Here is a 19985-nt window from a genome sequence, read left to right on the forward strand (position 1 = left end):
CTTACAATAATTTTAACCAAGTTAAATTCTATTTTAAAAATTGAACAAGAAAATCTTCCCTAATACAGGTCATACGGTATTTCAATATTCACATAAATGTAAAAGAGAAACAGATACTTGAACAAATTAACAAATAAAAACAAAGAAAGAATTTTCTATCAACTAGCCACATACAACTTAGACATTAATGACCAAAGGAAATTGCCTGTAGCTACTTTCTCACCACTGTATCCTCAATTCTAATTCTAGTGGTGAAAATAATAATGAAAATAAATTATAACAGCTAACACTTATTTTTTCTTATTTTTTCTTATTTTTACTTATTTATTTGAGAGAGAGAGGAAAAAGGGAGGGAGAGAAAGCACGCAAGCAAGGGGAGGGAGAAGTACAAGCAAACTCCAAGCTGATGCAGGGCTCGATCTCACGACCCTGAGACCCCGAACCAAGCGGAAATCAAGAGTCAGATGCCCAAATGACCGAGCCTGCCCCCAGGAGCCCCAATAGCTAAAACTTACTGACTGTTTGCTATATCATGCACTTCCTGTTTTACATGTACTAATTAATTTCATCCCACCATGAAGCCCTATTTTATAACTGCATTGTAGACTAGAAGAAGAAATTTAAGCTTGATTTAAGCTATGGCAGATCTCTTTTCAATTTAATCATCTCAGTATTTTGTAGTATTTAAGAAAATTTATTACTACAAATAAATGAGAAAAATTAATTTTCCATAATAGTCCCAAGCATCTCAATCATATAAAACTCAACTAGCCATCATACAAGATAGTATGAGTTCTGCAGCAGAATGAGACAAATACATGCAAACATTTGATAGACCTCTCCACTGCAATGTTCTACCTTAAACTAAGTAAGTCCACTTTGCTCTTCTTTCAGTATTTACTACTTAGTTAATAATACCATCATTCATTAACCTGCCTAAATTAGAAATATGGGAGTCATTCCTTATTCTATTTCCTATATCACCCTTCACACCCATAATCAATCTGCTAAGTAGCTCAAATCATCATTCTTCCTCTCTATTTCTAGAGAACACTGCAGGTTCTCTCATTTCCCATCCACCCCTCCATGATGCTGCCACAGTGATATATCTGAAATGCACATCAGATCACACCGTTACTCTGCTTAAAACTCCTAAAATGCCTCTCAAATGTACTGAAGATAAATCCAAACAGTTTATAAAAGTATATAAGGTCCTTCATAATTTTGGCTCTGCCCTCCTCCAGGGACATAGGCCCCTACCACTGGAATCCTATTCTTTTGTGGCATAACAGACTATTCTCATTAGGATTCTACTTACAGAGCTTGTTCCTTTTCCCTGAGATTCTACTTTTAGAGCAAGAGCTATTTACCTGTATAATCAGAGTAACTAGCAAGCATAGTACTTAGAATATACTAGGTACAAAATAAATGAACAAATTTTTAAAAGTCTCTTAAAAGCAACTTCTTATATTTCCCAACATATGCTGAGAATCAAGTCCTAAGTGTTAATTTACATCTTACCAATGCTTATTTTAATAATACAAAACCCAATCTTTGGATGTGTTACAAAATTTGTTAGCTTGGTGCATTTGCCCTATAAACAACCCTGTAGTCTTGTACAAATGTCAAATGTCAAGTAAACAGCAATTTTTCTATCCTTCCAAAACAACGGTGAGCCCTGATAATTCACTAAAGTCACTGGGGGTAGGATTAAGAAAAACAATTCTAGATCTTAGCCAGGAAGGGCATACATAAAAAATTACCACTTCTGCAAAATTTTAGGATGAAGTCCCTCTTTATTACTTTTTGGATGTTAATTTTAAACACTTACCCTTGATCATTTCTGATTGCTCCCATGACTCCAAGCACTAATGGCCATCCAGGCCCAAGACTGTCTCCCTGACTCTGAAGAATCTGCAACACACATTCTAATTGCTTGAGTCGGATATCTGGATGGTTAATACTGGACATCTCCTTTAATGGGTTCAGTAAAAGCAATTGCAGCCTCTGAAAAGAGGGCAGGAAACTAATTAGGAAGAGAGGCTCAAAAAGACAAGGCTTTACTGTTGCTTTTTAAATTTAAATTCACCTCCACTCAGACTATAATAGTATTAGAAACTTTTCTAAAACTAAAACAAACACTGAATATGATTCTCTAACTGTTATCACCAGAGGTTTATTTTGTCCTCTTTTTTTAAAATAAGAGAAAATAAAAACCAGTCTTCAACATGTCAAGATTTTGGATTAAATGGAGAGTGATCCTACATCAAAAGACACTAATTAAAGACCCCAAGCAAAAAATAATTAAAAACTTTCTTTAAAAAAAAGATACTAATTAAAGACCCATATGAAAGTAATCTCACTAAAGAAAATATATCTATTTATATCTAGCTATATTTGGAGAGAGGAAAACAATCCCCAATTTCTAAAATCAACTTTCATTTACTCTGTTAATATATATCATGAGTATTTAAATTTAAAATTCTTAATACTCCTAAAAATTAAGTATGGTAGACATTAACAAAGATGGTATAAAACTACTGGAAACCATTGGAGTTAAAAAAAAAAAAAGGCACTCTGTTCTGGTCCTTTCAGTATCTGAAAGCACTTGCTTCATTTTTAACTTTTTTCTCTTCAAGGACTCACTTATTTGGTTTGCTGACTGAAAAAACATTTTAGCTTTCACTATGTGCCAGGTATTAAGCTGAACGTTAAGGATATGGAGCAGGGTTTTCTTTTCAAAAAACTTAGAGGAAAAGATATGAAATCACTAAAATTCTGTAAGAACTAATTCATTAAATTCTATAAGAACATATATCTTTTCTGTCTTCTTTATCATTCTATGCCAAGAGCTAATACACTAGTTGGCACATCGTACATACTCAGTAAGTAATACAATTACAATACAGTAAGATAATGAAGGCAATGGAAATGCCTACTAAATGCCTCATTCCTACTCAATCTTCCAACAATATAACTGGTGGACTTTTAAAAAACTGTGTAAGATATAGGTGAATGGTTACAGAAGTCAGGACAAGGGACTCAAAAATAAACTCTGGAAGAATAAAATAACTTTTAAAAGTATTTTAAAAATAAAAGTCTATTTTATTGTAGTTGTCTCTTCGACCACTTGTTTTCTCCCCATGTAAGGATAATTAGAGAAAAAAGTACAGACAGTTAAGGACCAAAGCAAGGAGGCTAATAAAATAGGGTGTCAAATAAAGCTTCAGCAGTGTATGAAGAAGAAAATTCCACGCTGGGAAACTAGTTCTAGGTAATTTAGTAGCTTTAATTCCATATCATTCACAAGAAAGTTGCTACAATTTTTAATAAAGATAATCCTAAAAATCCAGACATATCAACCTTCTATAAGATATCCATGGCCTACATATAAAATAGAATATTAGGCAACAAAACCCATTCTCAGAATATCATCCGTTTGATAAATTAAGAAAAAATTACATATGGGAGAGGATGATTTTATATTAAGAATTACTTAAATTTTTTTTTTTACCTGGTTTTGTGAAAGTGGAGGATCATGGTTAAATGTTAATCCTGCTTTAATAAGTGAAGTTAAAGCTTCTGCTCCCCATTCTCTCATTCGAGAGTTTGGATGCTGGCAAACCTGAAGATGAAACATTGAACAAAAATTAAATATTTAATTTGTATACTTAAGCTATGTATCATATCACACATCAATTTGAGAAAAGAAAAATTAAAACATTACATTTTCTGTTCTTTCACACTTTTTTTTTTTTTAAGATTTTATTTATTTATTTGAGAGAGAGAGAGAAAAGACAGAGCCCAAGCAGTGGGAAGGGCAGAGGGAGAGGGAGAAGCAGGCTCCCTGCTAAGCAGGGAGCTCAATGCGGGGAGCTTGATCCCAGGGCCCTGGGATCATGACCTGAGCCGAAGGCAGACACTTAACCGATTGAGTCACCCAGGCACCCCTGTTCTTTCACATTTTAAAAATTACATCAAATGTTCATCAATAAGGGCTGAATGAAAAATTACATCTAAAACGTAAGTTAGCTTACCTTCTGTATAAGGGGCAAAGGAAGCAATAGAGAGACACAAGATAAAAGATGAAACTAAACAAGTCAGAGAAACAAAAGGTTGTCATAAAAGTAAACTGTGTCATCAGAGTAAACAAAAGCAGCAAGTTGACACCAAGGTTCCTAATTTAGGCCTATCCTCATAATCAAATACTGTGTTAAAATCTTCAAAACTTATTTTTGTGCTATTTGGTGGGAGGGTCCATGAAAAAGAAATCTGCATATATCCTTTAATAATTCATAAAAGTAATCCCAATAAAATGGAAAAAAAATAAAGAAAAGGACAAGCACATTTGTTCTTCTTATTAAGAATAATACCTTTCCCAGCTTACTCAAATAATACAAAATGATCCTGGTAACCTAAACCTAAAGTACACATAAACATGTATACTGACAGAAGCAGCTGTTACTAAGAAGTAGCTAATTATTACCAATCATTCCAACCTGGACACAAGAGTATACAAATTCAGATGAAATTCCCTGGTACTATCTACAATTAGTGATATCAAACAGGCTTTTTCCCTTTGCAGAAGAGCTATCTCAGAATCACAGGAGAGGCTGTAAAGACACGGTGTTTACTACTAACTCTCAGCCCCAACTGCCTTGAAGTTTCAGAACTCGCTGAAACTGAGGTTGATCAAGAGACTGCATAACAAAAGAAAGAGGTCCCAAACTAACAGCTGCAGGAGCCTTCAGAGATTGCATTGGTGTTATCACCCATTGCCAGCCCAAAAAACCAACCTATTTCTTCACCAAAGCACTTATTGTAAAACTTTAGTCCTTGATAAATTATACAGATATAAGTACAAGGGAAAGAATGGCAATGCTGATTTTTCATAAGGTTATCCAGAATCACTAGTTCAATGTGTATGTCCTTATTCTTCGTAAAAAGTAAACACTGTATTTAAGAAAAAGAAGTTACCTCAAGTAGATGGCCAGTTAGAGGTCTCCAAAGAATTTCTATTCGGTGCATGTTAACTAGACCCGTTTCTAACAATTTGGCAACAGCAAAAAGAGATGGTTCCTAGAGAGAAAACATATTGCATTTTGCTATTATAAGAATTTTTATTACCTCAAATGCAAACAAAACTGACAATACTCTGAAAAGCATGACTACAATTAATATCTAATTAGTATAAAGTTAGCACCGATTTTAACAGAACCTCAGTTATCATGAGACAAGCCTTTCTGCCCACCCTCAAGTATCCAGAAGAGCTTCTAATTGGAAAATTTGGTTAGGAAGAGAATGGTTTCATGAGGGAAAAATGAAAAATTCAAAACTTATTACAGACACACAGAATGGCTAGTCTTCTGACCAGAAGGAAAGATGCATTCTGCCACAGACTAAACTGTGTCCCCTTAAAATTCCTAAGTTGAAACCTTAACCCCGAAGCTGATGGTATCTGGAGATAAGGCTTATGAGGGGTAATTAGGTTAAATGAGGTCATAAGGGTGAAACTCTGGTAGGACAGGATTAGTGTCTCAAAAGAAGAGACACCTGAGAACCTGCTAGTATGCTCTTGAGCACTCCTCCCCCACCACATGAGGACACACTGAGAAGGCAGCTATCTTTCAAGCCAGGAAGACAGCCCTCACTAGACCCACCATGCTGGCATCTAGATTTCAGACTTGCAGCCTCCAGAATCATGAAAAAATACATTTCTGTGGTTTAAACCACCCAGTCCGTGATAATTTGTTATGGCAGCCCAGGCTAATATATATTCTTATTAGTGTAGTCTTCAAATGTCCAGGTTTTATGTGTGAATGTCAGGAAGTATGAAAAAAGCAGAAAGAAGACAACAGAAAGCAGGGGAAAGAAGTATGAAGTCAGGAATACGGCAGATATCACAGCTGTCAGTTTAGACACTAACGGAAAAGTAGCAGAAATAGAAGACAAACCCCTCTCCTCAGTTGCTGGCATTTCACCAACCAGAAAAGGAACCAGTATTGTTTTGAGACAAATATGGTCAGGCTGATCCTTCCTGCATGTACTAATGCTGTGGGTACCTTAAAAATCTGTGTGGTAGAAAAATGTATCATTGTAAAAACAGCAGGATACCTGTGAACTGCCTCTAACTGCCTAGGATTTCATTTTAACTCTACCATTTAATAGCTATGTAACACTGAGTAAGTTACTACTTCTACTAAATTTTTTTAATCTATGAAATGGAGATAAAAATATACAGAAACAACCATATGTTAGAAAGTATCTGGCATATAGTTAAGTCCCCATAAATGTTGCCTAGTATTACTTCCTCCTCTTCCTTCTGCTTATTGTCACCAGGATGTACACAGGAATCATGTGGCATCTGAAAGACTGTACAGATGTCCATGCCTCATAACCAAAAATTCTTATTCAGGAAGCCTAGAATGTGGTCCTGGCATTTATATTTTTAAAAAAATCAACACCAGACTTTTTAAAGATTTTATTTATTTGAGGGGAGCAAGAGAGCAAGAAAGAAGGAGAGAAAGAGCACACAAGCAGGGGCAGAGGGAGAGGGAGAAGCAGACTCCCCTGCTGAGCAGGGAGCCTGATGCAGGGCTTGATTCCAGGACTCTGGAATCATGACCTGAGCCAAAGGCAGATGCATAATCGAAAAAACTCTACAGCAGACTTTGATGCACACAAAAGTTAGAGCCACTAGTGACGTGGTTAAGAATAAAGCTCTAGAATGATACGCATGTGGGTTCAAATCCAAGCTCTAACATTTACCAAATAGGCGATCCCAGGCAGATTAGTTAAGCTCTCTATTTTCATATTTCATCTGTAAAAAAGATACTACCACCAAACCTCACTGAGTTGTTTTAAATGATTAAATAAAAAAATGTAAGTGCCTGACATACAGTAAACTATGAACAGCTGCTTTTTTATTTTTGTTGTTGTTATACTGAGCTTGGTAATATGCACAAGTACCATCAACCCCACCTTTTTGTAGGGAAGAATTTGCAAACTTTACCATAAGCTACTTCCTCAACACATTAGCACAAATTTCTGAAATGAGGACCAAAAATGAGATGACTGGTCACTTTACAGCCACAATTAAGGGCACTGATAGATACATCTTTAATCCCTAGAATATTTAACTCATTCAGAAGAGTTGACATTGATAAAGCATTTTTTAACAATAAGAAAATTACATAAGTGTCTACTTATTTCAACATCAGCATACTTTACAGTAATTTTTATAGAAAGCATAACTGAATAATAAACTGTTTTATGCTTCCATTTAAAAATTTTTTAAACTTGAATATTTTTATAAACTTTTATTTCGGTTCCACATATACCACTAAACTTTACAAAATTAAATCCAATAATAGAGAAATGAGAACCCATTCTCAAGAACATAATCTCCATTCCAATGCATCCCTATTCTCAATAATTGTTCCCTCTAAGTCTACCTGAAATATCACATCTGCTCCTACCACTCTCTTGAAATTGTATTCTTCCAGGTTAACTATAAACTAATAATAACCACATTTCCTATTTCTTCTCAATTCTCATTGTTCTTGAGTTCTTGTAACATTTTTCTCTTTTGATTTCCACAAACCTGAATTGTACCATTCCTTCAATATCCAACTCCAATCACAAACTAATTCATCTTGATTAATCTTAATTCTTTTAGGAGAAATATGCACTAAAAACATCTTCCATAACAGGACACTAAGGATTCAGAAAATAAGCCTCACATCACTTAATATCTATGACTTTATTTAAACTTTTATACCACTTTACCACTTAACCATGAGCCAAACAGTTTAATGCTGTTTGAAAGTAAAAATCTTCTATTTCCTTTGTATTTCCTAGCATAGTATCATGTACATAGTAAACATACTGTGGTTACTGAGTGAATACATAACTTCTCAAGATATTACCAAGGAAACTTGCTCAGATTTCATTAAGGTACTCTATTAAAAATATATTTGTTAAGAATTAATCTTAAAAATGTAGGATTATTAAAGATATCAAGAAATTGATTACTTCACTATATTTTGTATTATTTTTGCCTTAATTTGGAGTAAACTATAATACATATTTTCAAACACCTGCATGTTTAGGTAATTCTCTAGCTATGTGCTATAATATACAAAACTTCTCCCTAATAAGACCTTATTAGTTAATCTTTAAATCAGTCTTACAGATGACAATCCACAGTATAAAGAATTATAATTTAGGTCTAGGCAAACAACATAATTTTGGATCTTACAGGTATATGTTAAATAAGTTATAAAGCTGCATTCTCTGCTTTTTAATCGTGTTCTGGGTATCTTCACTTATTTGTAAATGGTCACACTATACTTATTTTAAAACACAGAAAGCATTTTATTTTATTTTTTAAGATTTTATTCATTTATTTGAGAGAAAGATGGAGAGAATGAGAACACGAGCAGGGTGAGGGACAGAGGGAGAAGCAGACTCCCCGCTGAGTAGGGAGCCCACTGTGGGACTCCATCCTGGGACTCCAGGATCATGACCTGAGCCAAAGGCAGATGCTCAACCGACTGAGCCACCCAGTGCCCCAACATTTTAAATAATTTCTAAAATATAAATAAGTTCATATATTCCTGTGCTTACCAAGTATAACAGAAAATGGTATTTTGAATACAGAAAGAAATGTCCTTGAATGTCAATATTCAAAAGTATTGCTCTATTCATTCAGTCAATGAGAAAAGCAAAAATTAAATTTTCAAGGTAGGGAGAATCATTACCTTTAGAAAGAAATGATTAGCTCCTTATTTTCCATCCCAATGAAGGCAAGAGAAACTGAGACATATATATTTTGCTTGATTTAAATCTTGTATTGCCCCAATCATAAATTGTAATTACAAATATTATTGTGACATTTTATGGAAACGTGGTATTGCCTTTATTCTTTATCAAAATGTTTCTTAAAATACTCAGTACCCAAGAGAAACAGACACAGTTTAAAATTATAATATGTATTAGACATATCACAAACCACATCATGTCTTCTTCACTCCCCCTTCAACAAATAGCAACCCTGAATGGTAAAAGCTCAACAGAGCTGACATAGCCTGCAAGGTAAGCATTAGTCCCTCTACTAAAATACTAAGATCATAATGAGTGTACACCTTATTTAACTCAATAATGTACCATATTTAAAACAGAAAGATAGAATATCACACCTTATTATTTCCATAGGCCATATCCATTGCTTCTAGGGATAAGGAGCAAAGTGCATTTATTAAATGATGCAATGATACGTCATCAAGATACCTATAATGAAAATGAAGAAATAAAACATTCTGATCTAAAATATACACTAATAATATTTCTATCAATTTTTAAAACTGATTCTTACTGTGAGCTTTCAAACAATCTTGAAAGTATATTGGAAATCACTGGTAAATCTGTCATCACTGCTGTTGTTAGAACCTAAGAAAAGAATACAATTAAATGTAACGTACGAACATTTCAGGAGGCACAAATTGAGTAAAACTAAATAGAGCTTACTGTACTGGGTCCTTCTACAGCTCTCCCAGGTTTCAAGGCACCACCACTACTAGGCTTTAATCCCAGAATCCACACAAGATGCTGTAAAATTAAAGGAAAAAAATAAAGAAATTTATAAAATTATAAAAATTCTAATAACTAAAATTAAAAATCAGTAGTGACTAAAATTAAAGTCAGAAAAAGGTTTCCAATAACCAAATTTAAGTTAGTAATCACTATTCATATAAAATACTTCTTACACCAAGCATAGGATGTAGAACTTAGGCCATTAAGAGAAGCATTCCATCACTTGTAAAATACAAGCCATGCCTTTCTTCCTTTCTAACTTTTCTTTCTTCAAACTTACTGCCTATTCTTTAGGCCCACCCAGAGCACCAATAGGTATTGCTTAATTTAATTGTCGGCACTTAGCTATAAAAACAACACTGACCTCTGACACAGAGCCTACAACATACCTGTAGAGTTGCCAGGACAAGTTGCCATGATGTTCCAAGAACAGCTCCATGGCAGTGTGCCAAGTTAAGTAAAGTCCTCATACACTGGATATTTTTGGAAGTGAGCTATATATATTTTTAAAAAGATACATTTGTAAGAACTGTTATACATTCTTGTAAAGCAGCATTATCATATTCAAATATTTTTTGAAATAAAAAAATAAAAATATTAAGTAAATGAGTTTGGATGGTTTTGTATAGAACAAATTAATTTGCTTCAAAGTTGTGTTATCATATATATACATATATTAGAATGTCTCATAAGAGATTCCAGATGGGGAAGGTTAAGTAAGGAGTTTTAACAAATAATATAAAAGCTTACAGAATTGACTTTACTTTACCTTTAACAAATGATATAAAAGCTTACAGATTTTACTTTTTTTAAACCAAAGCGTTTAAAGAGGTATAGATAAATGGGCATCATGTCATATTGGTTTACATCATGATTTTGAAAATCAACCTGCAAACAAATATTAAGAAACACTGCATAAAGGACAGTTTGACATTGGCCTGGAGTCACAAGGGCTGCGTTCATGTCATGGAACTACCATAGCCTTAGTCAAATTAACCTCTCTACCCATCATTTCATTTCTTTAGAATGTAAAGAGCTGAGGGCATTAAATCAAGTAGGACAAAATTCAAGAAATATTAGTTGCCATCATTATCATCATTATTATCATCATGGAGAATATATTTCTTTTAATTTGGTCCTTACTACTGGTAATTCACTGGAAAATAATGTTTTAAGAATACCACAAGAAGAAATGGCAGATCATGGTTTACACTTTCCTTTTTTTTCTGATTGCTTTGAATTAACATTTTGTAGAAATCAAATGTCCCAGAGTTGTTCTATATCAAAAGGAAGCCATGTAAACTATTTTTATCCTAATTACATTATTTCAGAATGTATCTGTAAGATATATATTATAGCCATGATCCTTGGTTGGAACTAAACTGCTGTAATAGTTACTATTAAAAAGATAATCGATTGAAATAAATTACTTTCCAGGGGAAAAAAAAGTTGTGTTATCATAACTGCTTATGATAGTGTCAACTGCTAATGTCTTCTAAAGGTATCAATCATCCAGGGGAAAAAAGTAAGTAACTATAATGATAAATTTGGCAAATACAAAAAGAAAGGTACAAAAGGTATGCTGGATAGTTAGTTGGTAACCAAGGTAAGAAAAGTGCTTTACCATTACTGTCCCCTGAGGCTGGACTGCCAGAGGCTGACCCACTGCCACAACTTGCTGGTGAGATTCACTTGATGGACTTATCATCATAACACTTTGGCCCTGAATGGAATATGCTAGAACACAAAGGAAAGCTTAAATAATTAAGATATACTTCTCACACTGCATTCAAAGTAATGTTATTATTTTATTTTGTTTTATATTGTCTTTTTTATTCATTAGAGAGAGTGTGTATGTGCACAAGAGCAGGGGATGGGGGAGGCAGAGAGAGAGAAGGGAGAGAGAGAAGCAGACTCCCCACTGAGCATGGAGCCCAATGCAGGGCTCAATCCCAGGACCCTGAGATCACAAACTGAGCCGAAGGCAGATGTTAACCATCTGAGCCACCCAGGCACCCCAGTAATGTTGTGTTTTAAAACACTAATTTGATTAAACTAAGTTCAACTATGACACTTATGTAGTTATCTATTATCTATATGCAAACATTTTTAAAACTCAGGAGGTATAAAAACCAAGATGAGTTAAACAAATTTCAAGTAAATTAATTTTCTATATAACTTTTTAAAATTATAAAGCATTGGCAGACTTTTTCACAAGCAAAACAGAATTAGGACACACTAAGTATTTTAACATGCATTCCCAGTAAACTTTCCTAGGTAGAGGCAAATTTTCAAGTTTTCAGTTTGAAAACTAAATATCATATTGAAACATATTTATATTACATGTAACAAACCTGAGTGTTTTCAAAGTATTCAACAAGGAAAAAAACTGAATGTTAATCTAAGTGGTTGCAAGCATTATTGTTCTACTAGTTCCGTTAAAAAAAATAAAAACCACGATTTCGACAGTATGATATAGTTTACAAAAGACTTCCAGATTTATTTTCTTCTATCTTCACAATTATTGTTTAAAATTGGTATTATTTTATTAACTCCTTACTTAACATTGGTATTTAAAACCCCCATTGTTTTAAAGAGACAGAAATAATTGTAGCTCTAGGTCATTAACTTCTCACTGAGGTCACAGAGTCAGTGAGTGAAACAGCAGAGGTATGAACTCAGAATTTCTACAATCTTTTCTCTATACCATGTCACTCCACTAGATGAAAAAAACTGTGAATAAGCTAAAGTCTTACATTTGTTGGAAAGTGTGGCTGCAGTGGTGGTATTCAGTACAGTAAGAGCATAATGGGGAGGCAGGGAACCTTTGCATATTGCAGTTATAAAGGCATCTCTTGAAGTTACAAGGCCCAGTCTTCCACAAAGAGCAGCCATAGTCAATTCAGCTTTTAAAATATTCTCGGTGGCAGCTTCATCTGTGCTGAAAAGATAAAGTATTTTATTTAATATGATTAATTTATGTTTAATTATACTGCAAACATGACATGGAATTAGGTATTCAGTGAAGTTGTAAGAACATCTATACAAAAATATTATCAAAACCAATATACTTCAGAAGGGATTTTAGCTAATCAACATAATACCTGAAAATCTGAACTGGGTAAAAGCAATATATAATACATATATTCATTATTGAAGAAAATGGTAATGCACTCATTTAACTTAAATGTCAAGCATTTTAAAATCGGTAAATCCTGTCATTATGGAAAAAAAACCAGAGATTGATAATTATCATCACTGTAAAAGTAGCAATAAGGCTTGAAGTGAAAAAGGCATTCTTTAATTTAAGGATTGTATTTTCCATTAAAACATCATGACAACTATTCTGGTGGGGAGCAGGGCAAGAACAGGATGAAGGAGAGGGAGGTGGCAAAAAAAGAATAATGCTCAATATATATAAAAAACTAACATGGAGAAATAATTTTAGGACCAATTTAAGTCAATATTTAAAGTTTGTTTCTTATTAACTGACACATGCAATAAAAAAATTATAAAGACTTAATACCTGGCATCAAGGAGGAGTGAGAGAGCAGCAAGTAAACCACACCAGCAGGCATTCACCATTTCTTCCCAAACAGCTCTACTAACTTAAAGGACAAAAACATACAATGCTTCATGATCATTATAGATAGCACAATATTTGACAATACCTCATTCTAAAACCTTCCTAGTCATTTCACAATACATTACATATTCTATCAACTCAATTATTAAATATTAAAGCTCTAATATTTAAAATACATTTGAAAAAATGAAAACTTAAAAACCACACCAGTTTCAGAATTCAGGTCTTTAAAATAAGTTGTTTTAAAATATCAATGGTAGGATCTTTCAGTACACAAATCAACTGTTATCTGTGTATGTGTGTGTGTGTGTGTCTGTGTGTGTGTCTGTGTGTCTGTGTGTGTGTATGTGTAATACCAGTACCTATTCCCTTTCCCCTTCATTGGGCCAAACTTCTAGCCTCTGTGACCAGGTAGGACAAAGGCAGTGTAACAAGCTGTTCAGCCAGGAGATTGATTTCTATACACTAGGAATCGAGCAAATGAGTAAATCCACTGAATAAACTGGGACCAATTCTCACTTTTGGAGAAGGTAATTGCAAACACGGAAAGTTAAAAATAAGCCTTGTGGTACTGACCTGGAGAAACCTCATTTAGACATTTTTAGATAAACATTTTTAAAATGTAAAGAGATGTGTGCTTGTGTTTGTGTGTGCGTATTTCCTTTTCAAGTAGTAAGAAGCATACTAGTGCACATGTGTTAGTTTCTAAATACTAAACTAAAAGGAGTGAGGGCTCCTTAGAAAAATAACTGGGCTTGGCAAGAAAGATCCAAGATGAGCTGCGAATATTTTGTGTGAGATAGTGAGATAGTGCTCAGAAAACAGTGGCCAGGTTGAAAGGGGTCCCACTGGCCATATCAGGAACAATCTGAGTGTTAAACCAAATAATGATAATCATATTGTAACCTTTCAAATAAAATAGAAATCCAAGAATCCATATTAATATAAATAAGTAAATTTAAAAAAAAATAAATGGGAGAGAAGGGAAAGCTCTCTTTTACAGCAGAGGTCTCAAAATATTTCTTCACAAAAAGTTCATAATTAATCTTACACTGAAGAAACCAGCCAGACATCATATTAACCAAATGATAAAAATTAACATTACCAATAATGAGACATACTGATAATTGTATGCTCCTGCTATTTGATAGACTAAGTTTGACACAGCAATATTTCTATGGTAGCCCTAGCAAAAATGAGTAAGCTGAATCTAGTTGCAAGGAAAAAAAAGACAAACCTAAACTGACTAGCCTGTACTCTTCAAAAATGTCAAGGTCATATAAGATAAGAAAAAACCAAAGAAGTGTTCTAGATTTAAGGACAGTATAGCAACATCAAACTAAATTCAACATGTGATCCCAGAACATAAAAGACATCACCTGGGCAAATGGCAAAATTTGAATGAGGTCTGGGATAAGATAATACTGGGTTGATGCTAAATTTATGATGGGATTGTACCGTAGTTATATTAGGAAACTGTCCTTATTTTTAAGAAAACACTAAAGTATTAAGTGGAAGTGGGGCATCATATCTGCAATTTATCCTCAAATAGTTCAGGAGAAAAGTACAATGACGTATGTGAGTAACACAAATAGGGTAGTGTTAACAACTGGGAAATCAGGGTGAAGGATATATGGGAACTTGAGTATTTCTGCAACTTTTCTGTAAATTTCAAATTATTTCAAAATAAAAATTAAAAATACAGACGTCAATATACCTATTTCCTTATCCATTTGGTCTGATGTTGACTGTAATTCTTGCTGTTCTGATGACTGTGTTGGTGAAGAAGCTGCTTCCGTAGTAGTCTGACATTCTGTTTCAACCTCTCCTAACTCTCCTTCGATCATACTAGTGATTCCACGTACAAGATCAAGCAAACAATGGAACGCCACAGACATAGCATAACCTTCTGGTATAGTTGGGGGCTCAACTTTGTCCAACATCTCAAGGCTGAAATTAAGAAAAAAATCAGAACACTAATTAAAAGCCAAGATGATGAAAATATATAAAAGTATTTGCAGTTCACAGAAATTAAGAGCAACAGGAGCAACAGAATAGAAAAAGTGAATGGACATTACTGAGTTTGTTTCATTTGGAAGAGGGATCCCTTCTCAGTATTCTAAGAAACTGATTAGAAAAATTAAGGCCTGACCACTGCCATAACTAATTATTTTAATAGTGTACTTTTTGGCTCTCCCCCTAAATGTGCCAATATTTTAATTGTTGGTATTAGAGAAATAAAGACTTATATATAAAATAGACTAAGACTAAATGGATTATAAAACTTCTCAAACTCTGACTCCAGTGCTTTCAAAGTAAGGTACTATAAAATCAAATCAATCCTATAAACGAAGATATTTTCACACTGAGAAAGTATTACTGTGAGATACCCAGCTTAGCTATCATCTCAGACACAATCTGCCAACGGGTAAGAATAATACTCAGAGCATCAATATGTCAAACTCAAATTTTAGAGGTTTCTACCCCATAGTTAGAACAAAGTTTTCAAAAGGAAAGATAACAAATCTTTTGTCTTAAATCACAGCAAATAAGGAGTTATGGTTTTAAATTCCTTAAAATTGAAAGCTGTCAAGATAATTCAATGGAAAAAGAACTGGTGGTACTGGAATAACTGGATATTCACCTCATACCACATACAAAAATTAACTCAAAATTAGTCAATGACCTAAATGTAAGAGCTAAACTAAAAACTCTTAGAAGAAAACATGGGCAAAAAATCTCATGACCTCACATTAGGTAGTGTGATTTATTAGATAGGATATCAAAAGCACAAGCAACAAAGGAAAAAACAGATAAACTGAATTCATCCACAGAATAGAAAATTTTTGCAAATCATGTATCTGATAAGGAACTAACGATCCAGAATATATAGAACACTGAGAACGAAATAATAAAAAGATAACCCAATTAAAAAGAAGCAAAGGATCTGAAAAGACATTTCTCCCAAGTTGATATATAAATAGGCAATAAGCACGTGAGTGATATACTCAATGCCATCAGTATTTAGAGAAATGCAAACTGAAATATGGTAAGATAACACTTAATGTCCACTAGGATGGCTATAATCAAAAGACTATAACAATAATCAAAAGACAGTAACAAGTACTGCTGAGGATATGGAGAAATTTGAACTCCCAAACGCTGTCAGTGGGAATATAAAATGATACAGTTGGGAAAATAGTTTGGCAGTTCTTCACAAAGTTAAACATAGAGTAATATATGACTCAACAATTCTACTCCTAGGTATATATATATCCATGAGAAATGAAAACATATGTCTAAGCAAAAAGTTGTACATAAATGCTCACAGCAGCATTAAAGTGGAAGCAATCCAAATACCCATCAATTGATGGATAAACAAAATACAGTACATCCATACTGAATGTTATTTAGCCATAAAAAGAAATGAAGTTCTGACACATCCTACAACACAGATGAATCTTCAAAACATGCTGAGTCAAAGAAGCTTAAACAAAAGAGTATTTATTGTATGATTACATTTATATGAAATATCCAGAAAAGGCAAATCAGTAGAAATGCAAAACAGATCAGTGGTTGCTAGGGGAACGGGAAAGGGAGACTGGGAAATGACTAATAATGAGTATGGGTTTCTTTCTGGGATGATGAAAAAGTCCTTGAAGTAAAGGTGCTTATTGTTACATAGCTTCTGAATATAGTAAAACCATAAAATGTATACTGTGAAAGGCTGAGTTTTATGGTATGTGGATTACATCTCAAAAACAAAAGTGAAATCATTAAAGATTACAATAAGCTAATAAAAGAGATTTCCAACCTCAAATTCTAAAAGTTGCTGAATGATAATCAAGACTAAAGGTAGGTAATTTGTAAAGAAATGCAAAACTCAGAATAAACAATAACAACACCTATAAACAGCTATCATTTGTTGTGCAATAACTCCTGGCCTGGGACTCTAAGAGATTTTTTTAATGTACATTGTCTTGTTTAACTCCTCACAAACCCCCTAAGAGATAGAGATAGGATGAAACTAAGAACTAAAGTGATGGGTAGTAAGGAGGGCACGTATTGCATGGTGCACTGGGTGTTATACGCAACTAATGAATCATCGAACTTTGCATCAGAAACCAGGGATGTACTGTATGGTGACTAACATAATATAATAAAAAAACATTAAAAAAAAAAAGAACTAAAGTGACACAGTTATCCATCAACAGTTCTTAACACAAGTCTGACTCTAAAGCCTATCAATTTAACCCCTAGTATGTGCCAGCTCTGAGGATTTTAAAATTTAGGTAATCAATAAAAATATATTTATATTACTGATCAAAAAGATCTAAGCTCAAACAAGGAGGTAAAGTTTATGGGTTTAATCGTTGCCAAGCCACTGAGCCTTTTTGAGCCACACATTAAGCCTGTAAGCACTAAGCATTTTTTCAGACAAATCTCTATTCTCAAAGAACAAATGCTCTACTGAGAAAATGCATCTAAAACAAAGAAAATAATCCTAAATATCCCAAACTCTAATCCCCAAATGCTATGGTAAAGGCCTTAAGTGCTAGAATAGTTAAGAGAAAAAGGTGATTTATGCTTATTTTTATTTACACCACAACCTAAAACAATGCCCACACTTCCTTACCTCAATATTTCAGGGCTACTTTATTAGAACTGTACACAAATTCCAGTTTTAGATAAAATGTAACCCATTTATTTAAATATTTTTAAATTTAAGGTAAAGTTGCAAAACTGTCGCAAGCCCAACTTTGAAAGCAGCCATAGTGTAATTAATCAGAAAGAATACGTCAACAATACTTACGTCAAAACTACTTGTCTGTACATCACTTAAGTATTCAAATGATTATATACTTAAAAATCAATAAAAGAACAGAATATACAATGAAGATTTACATGTACACCTTCAAGTGAAATAATGTGCTTGATACTGAAAATAGTGAAAATAACTTGACAGTGAATCTCGCAACAAATGAATAAAAGATGCCCATTCAACAGGGAGGCTTCAATGGAAAAATACTAATCCATGTGCAAAAGAAAACCCAATATTTTCTGGCCATTTTTGATTTCAGAGGTGAGTAATCTCAGTGTGTATAGTACTAAACAAAACCAAAAACTATATGTTCCTTTAGAGATTTAGTCCTAACATTGCCTTCAAGTGAAATAATGCGCTGTACTCATAATCATATTATTTAGTAGCAGAACTAGTTAAAATCCAACTCTCTTAATTGGTAAGGATTAAATTATCAATAAACAATTGGTTTCAGACTTCCATTTTATTAATAAAAAAGTAATTTGTACAACTTTGCCAAGTATTTACTCTCTTGTCATTTATTTGTTTTAATTCTTCTTCCTTAGGCACACATCTTCACTCTCTCCCTGTAATTATGTATTTGCTCATCTTATTTCCTCAGAAATCATTCCTGTCCCCATCTTTATTTTGGTCACTCTTTATCCCTTTAATTTGTTTTTTCTTCAAAGAATTAACCATTACCCAAGGTGATATTATATGTTTATCTGAACATTTATTGATTACCTCACTCACTAAAATGTAAGTTTAAAAAGGGCAACTAATTCTACGTTGGGGTTTTTTCAATTTATAAAATGAGGTGAGGAAATGAATGAGATTATTGTCTCTTTCAGTGCTAGCAATCTGATTTCTTTTAAATTTGATACTCTAGTATACTTGAGTCACTAGCCTCTGTAGCAAGCAAAAGCTTATTATAAGACTAGGTAACTTTAATATCTTTTAAATGACTAAGAATAACAATGAATTTTAGTTAAATTCTATACTTTCATAATTTTAGGCAAAAAAAAAGCTGCATAGCAAGATATCATGATTATACTATGCAGACTGACATACCATATAAATTTATCGTTTAAACTAGTCAGCAAGTAAGGATTGGGCACATGGATGAAGGGGAGTGGGAGACGCACCTCCAGTAATGGAATGAGTAAGTGACAGGAATAAAAGGCACAGCATAAGGAATACAGTCAACGATATTGTTACAGTGATGTAAAAGGACAGATGGCAGCTACACTTGTGGTGAACACAACATAATGTATAAACTTGTCAAATCACTATGTTGTATTGTATACCTGAAACTTATGTAATGTGTGTCAACTATACTCAAATTTAAACAAACAACAAACAAACTAGTCAGAGACTCTGCTTCACACTTTGAGTTCTGATTTACTGTCATCGGGATAGTGTTTTAATTATACACGCCAAACATTCAAAATGTATTAGTTGCCTCACAGTAATACAGTAGTGTTAAATCCATGTAGGATTGATTGCTTTATGTCTGTAGCACTGTAGTTCACTCTGACTTAAGAAAAAATCAACAGCACACTGCCAAATATTTATTTGTTAAACTGAAATGGCTAATGAAAATAAAAATAACACATATGGAATCCATTAAACACTTTAAGTTAATTAAACTTGAGTGTGTTAAACTCTAAAAACGTAATTAGCTACACAGTTAAAATAACTTTTCTCACCTATAGAATCCTGAAAGGTAGACATATCACTACTCTCGTTTTATAGGTGAAGAAACTGAGATTTTAAAAAAGGTTAACTAATTTGCTGCTGGTAACTCAGTTAGTATTAGAAGACCTAAGTCTAAAGTCATAGGCTTAAATTAAAAAGCCATATACAACAGCTAAATAGGTTCTCAGATCAAGAAACCACATTTTGTTTCACAATACTGTTAACACATCAACAAATAGTACAAAAGAAAACAAACAAAATCCAATCCTACATAAAATTCTCAACATATGACGAGAGAAAATTAGT

The 19985-nt window shown here is 33.5% G+C and overlaps 1 protein-coding gene across 3 annotated transcripts in view; it reads right to left on the reverse strand.

Annotated features, from left to right (window-relative positions):
* MON2 (MON2 homolog, regulator of endosome-to-Golgi trafficking) overlaps positions 1-19985 on the reverse strand; it is a 97678-nt gene that overhangs the window by 34707 nt on the left and 42986 nt on the right. For all 3 annotated transcript variants that reach the window (XM_026500123.4, XM_026500122.4, XM_026500124.4), the window contains 11 exons: positions 14898-15130; positions 13121-13202; positions 12351-12535; positions 11219-11331; positions 9984-10088; positions 9529-9609; positions 9377-9450; positions 9201-9291; positions 4978-5079; positions 3515-3625; positions 1832-2007 (listed from right to left, as the gene is read on the reverse strand). In XM_026500123.4, coding sequence (XP_026355908.2) covers positions 1832-2007; positions 3515-3625; positions 4978-5079; positions 9201-9291; positions 9377-9450; positions 9529-9609; positions 9984-10088; positions 11219-11331; positions 12351-12535; positions 13121-13202; positions 14898-15130 — 1353 coding nt within the window. The remainder of the gene's footprint in view (positions 1-1831; positions 2008-3514; positions 3626-4977; positions 5080-9200; positions 9292-9376; positions 9451-9528; positions 9610-9983; positions 10089-11218; positions 11332-12350; positions 12536-13120; positions 13203-14897; positions 15131-19985) is intronic.

Source organism: Ursus arctos, unplaced genomic scaffold (genome assembly GCF_023065955.2).
Source record: "Ursus arctos isolate Adak ecotype North America unplaced genomic scaffold, UrsArc2.0 scaffold_21, whole genome shotgun sequence".
Lineage (NCBI taxonomy): Eukaryota > Metazoa > Chordata > Mammalia > Carnivora > Ursidae > Ursus > Ursus arctos.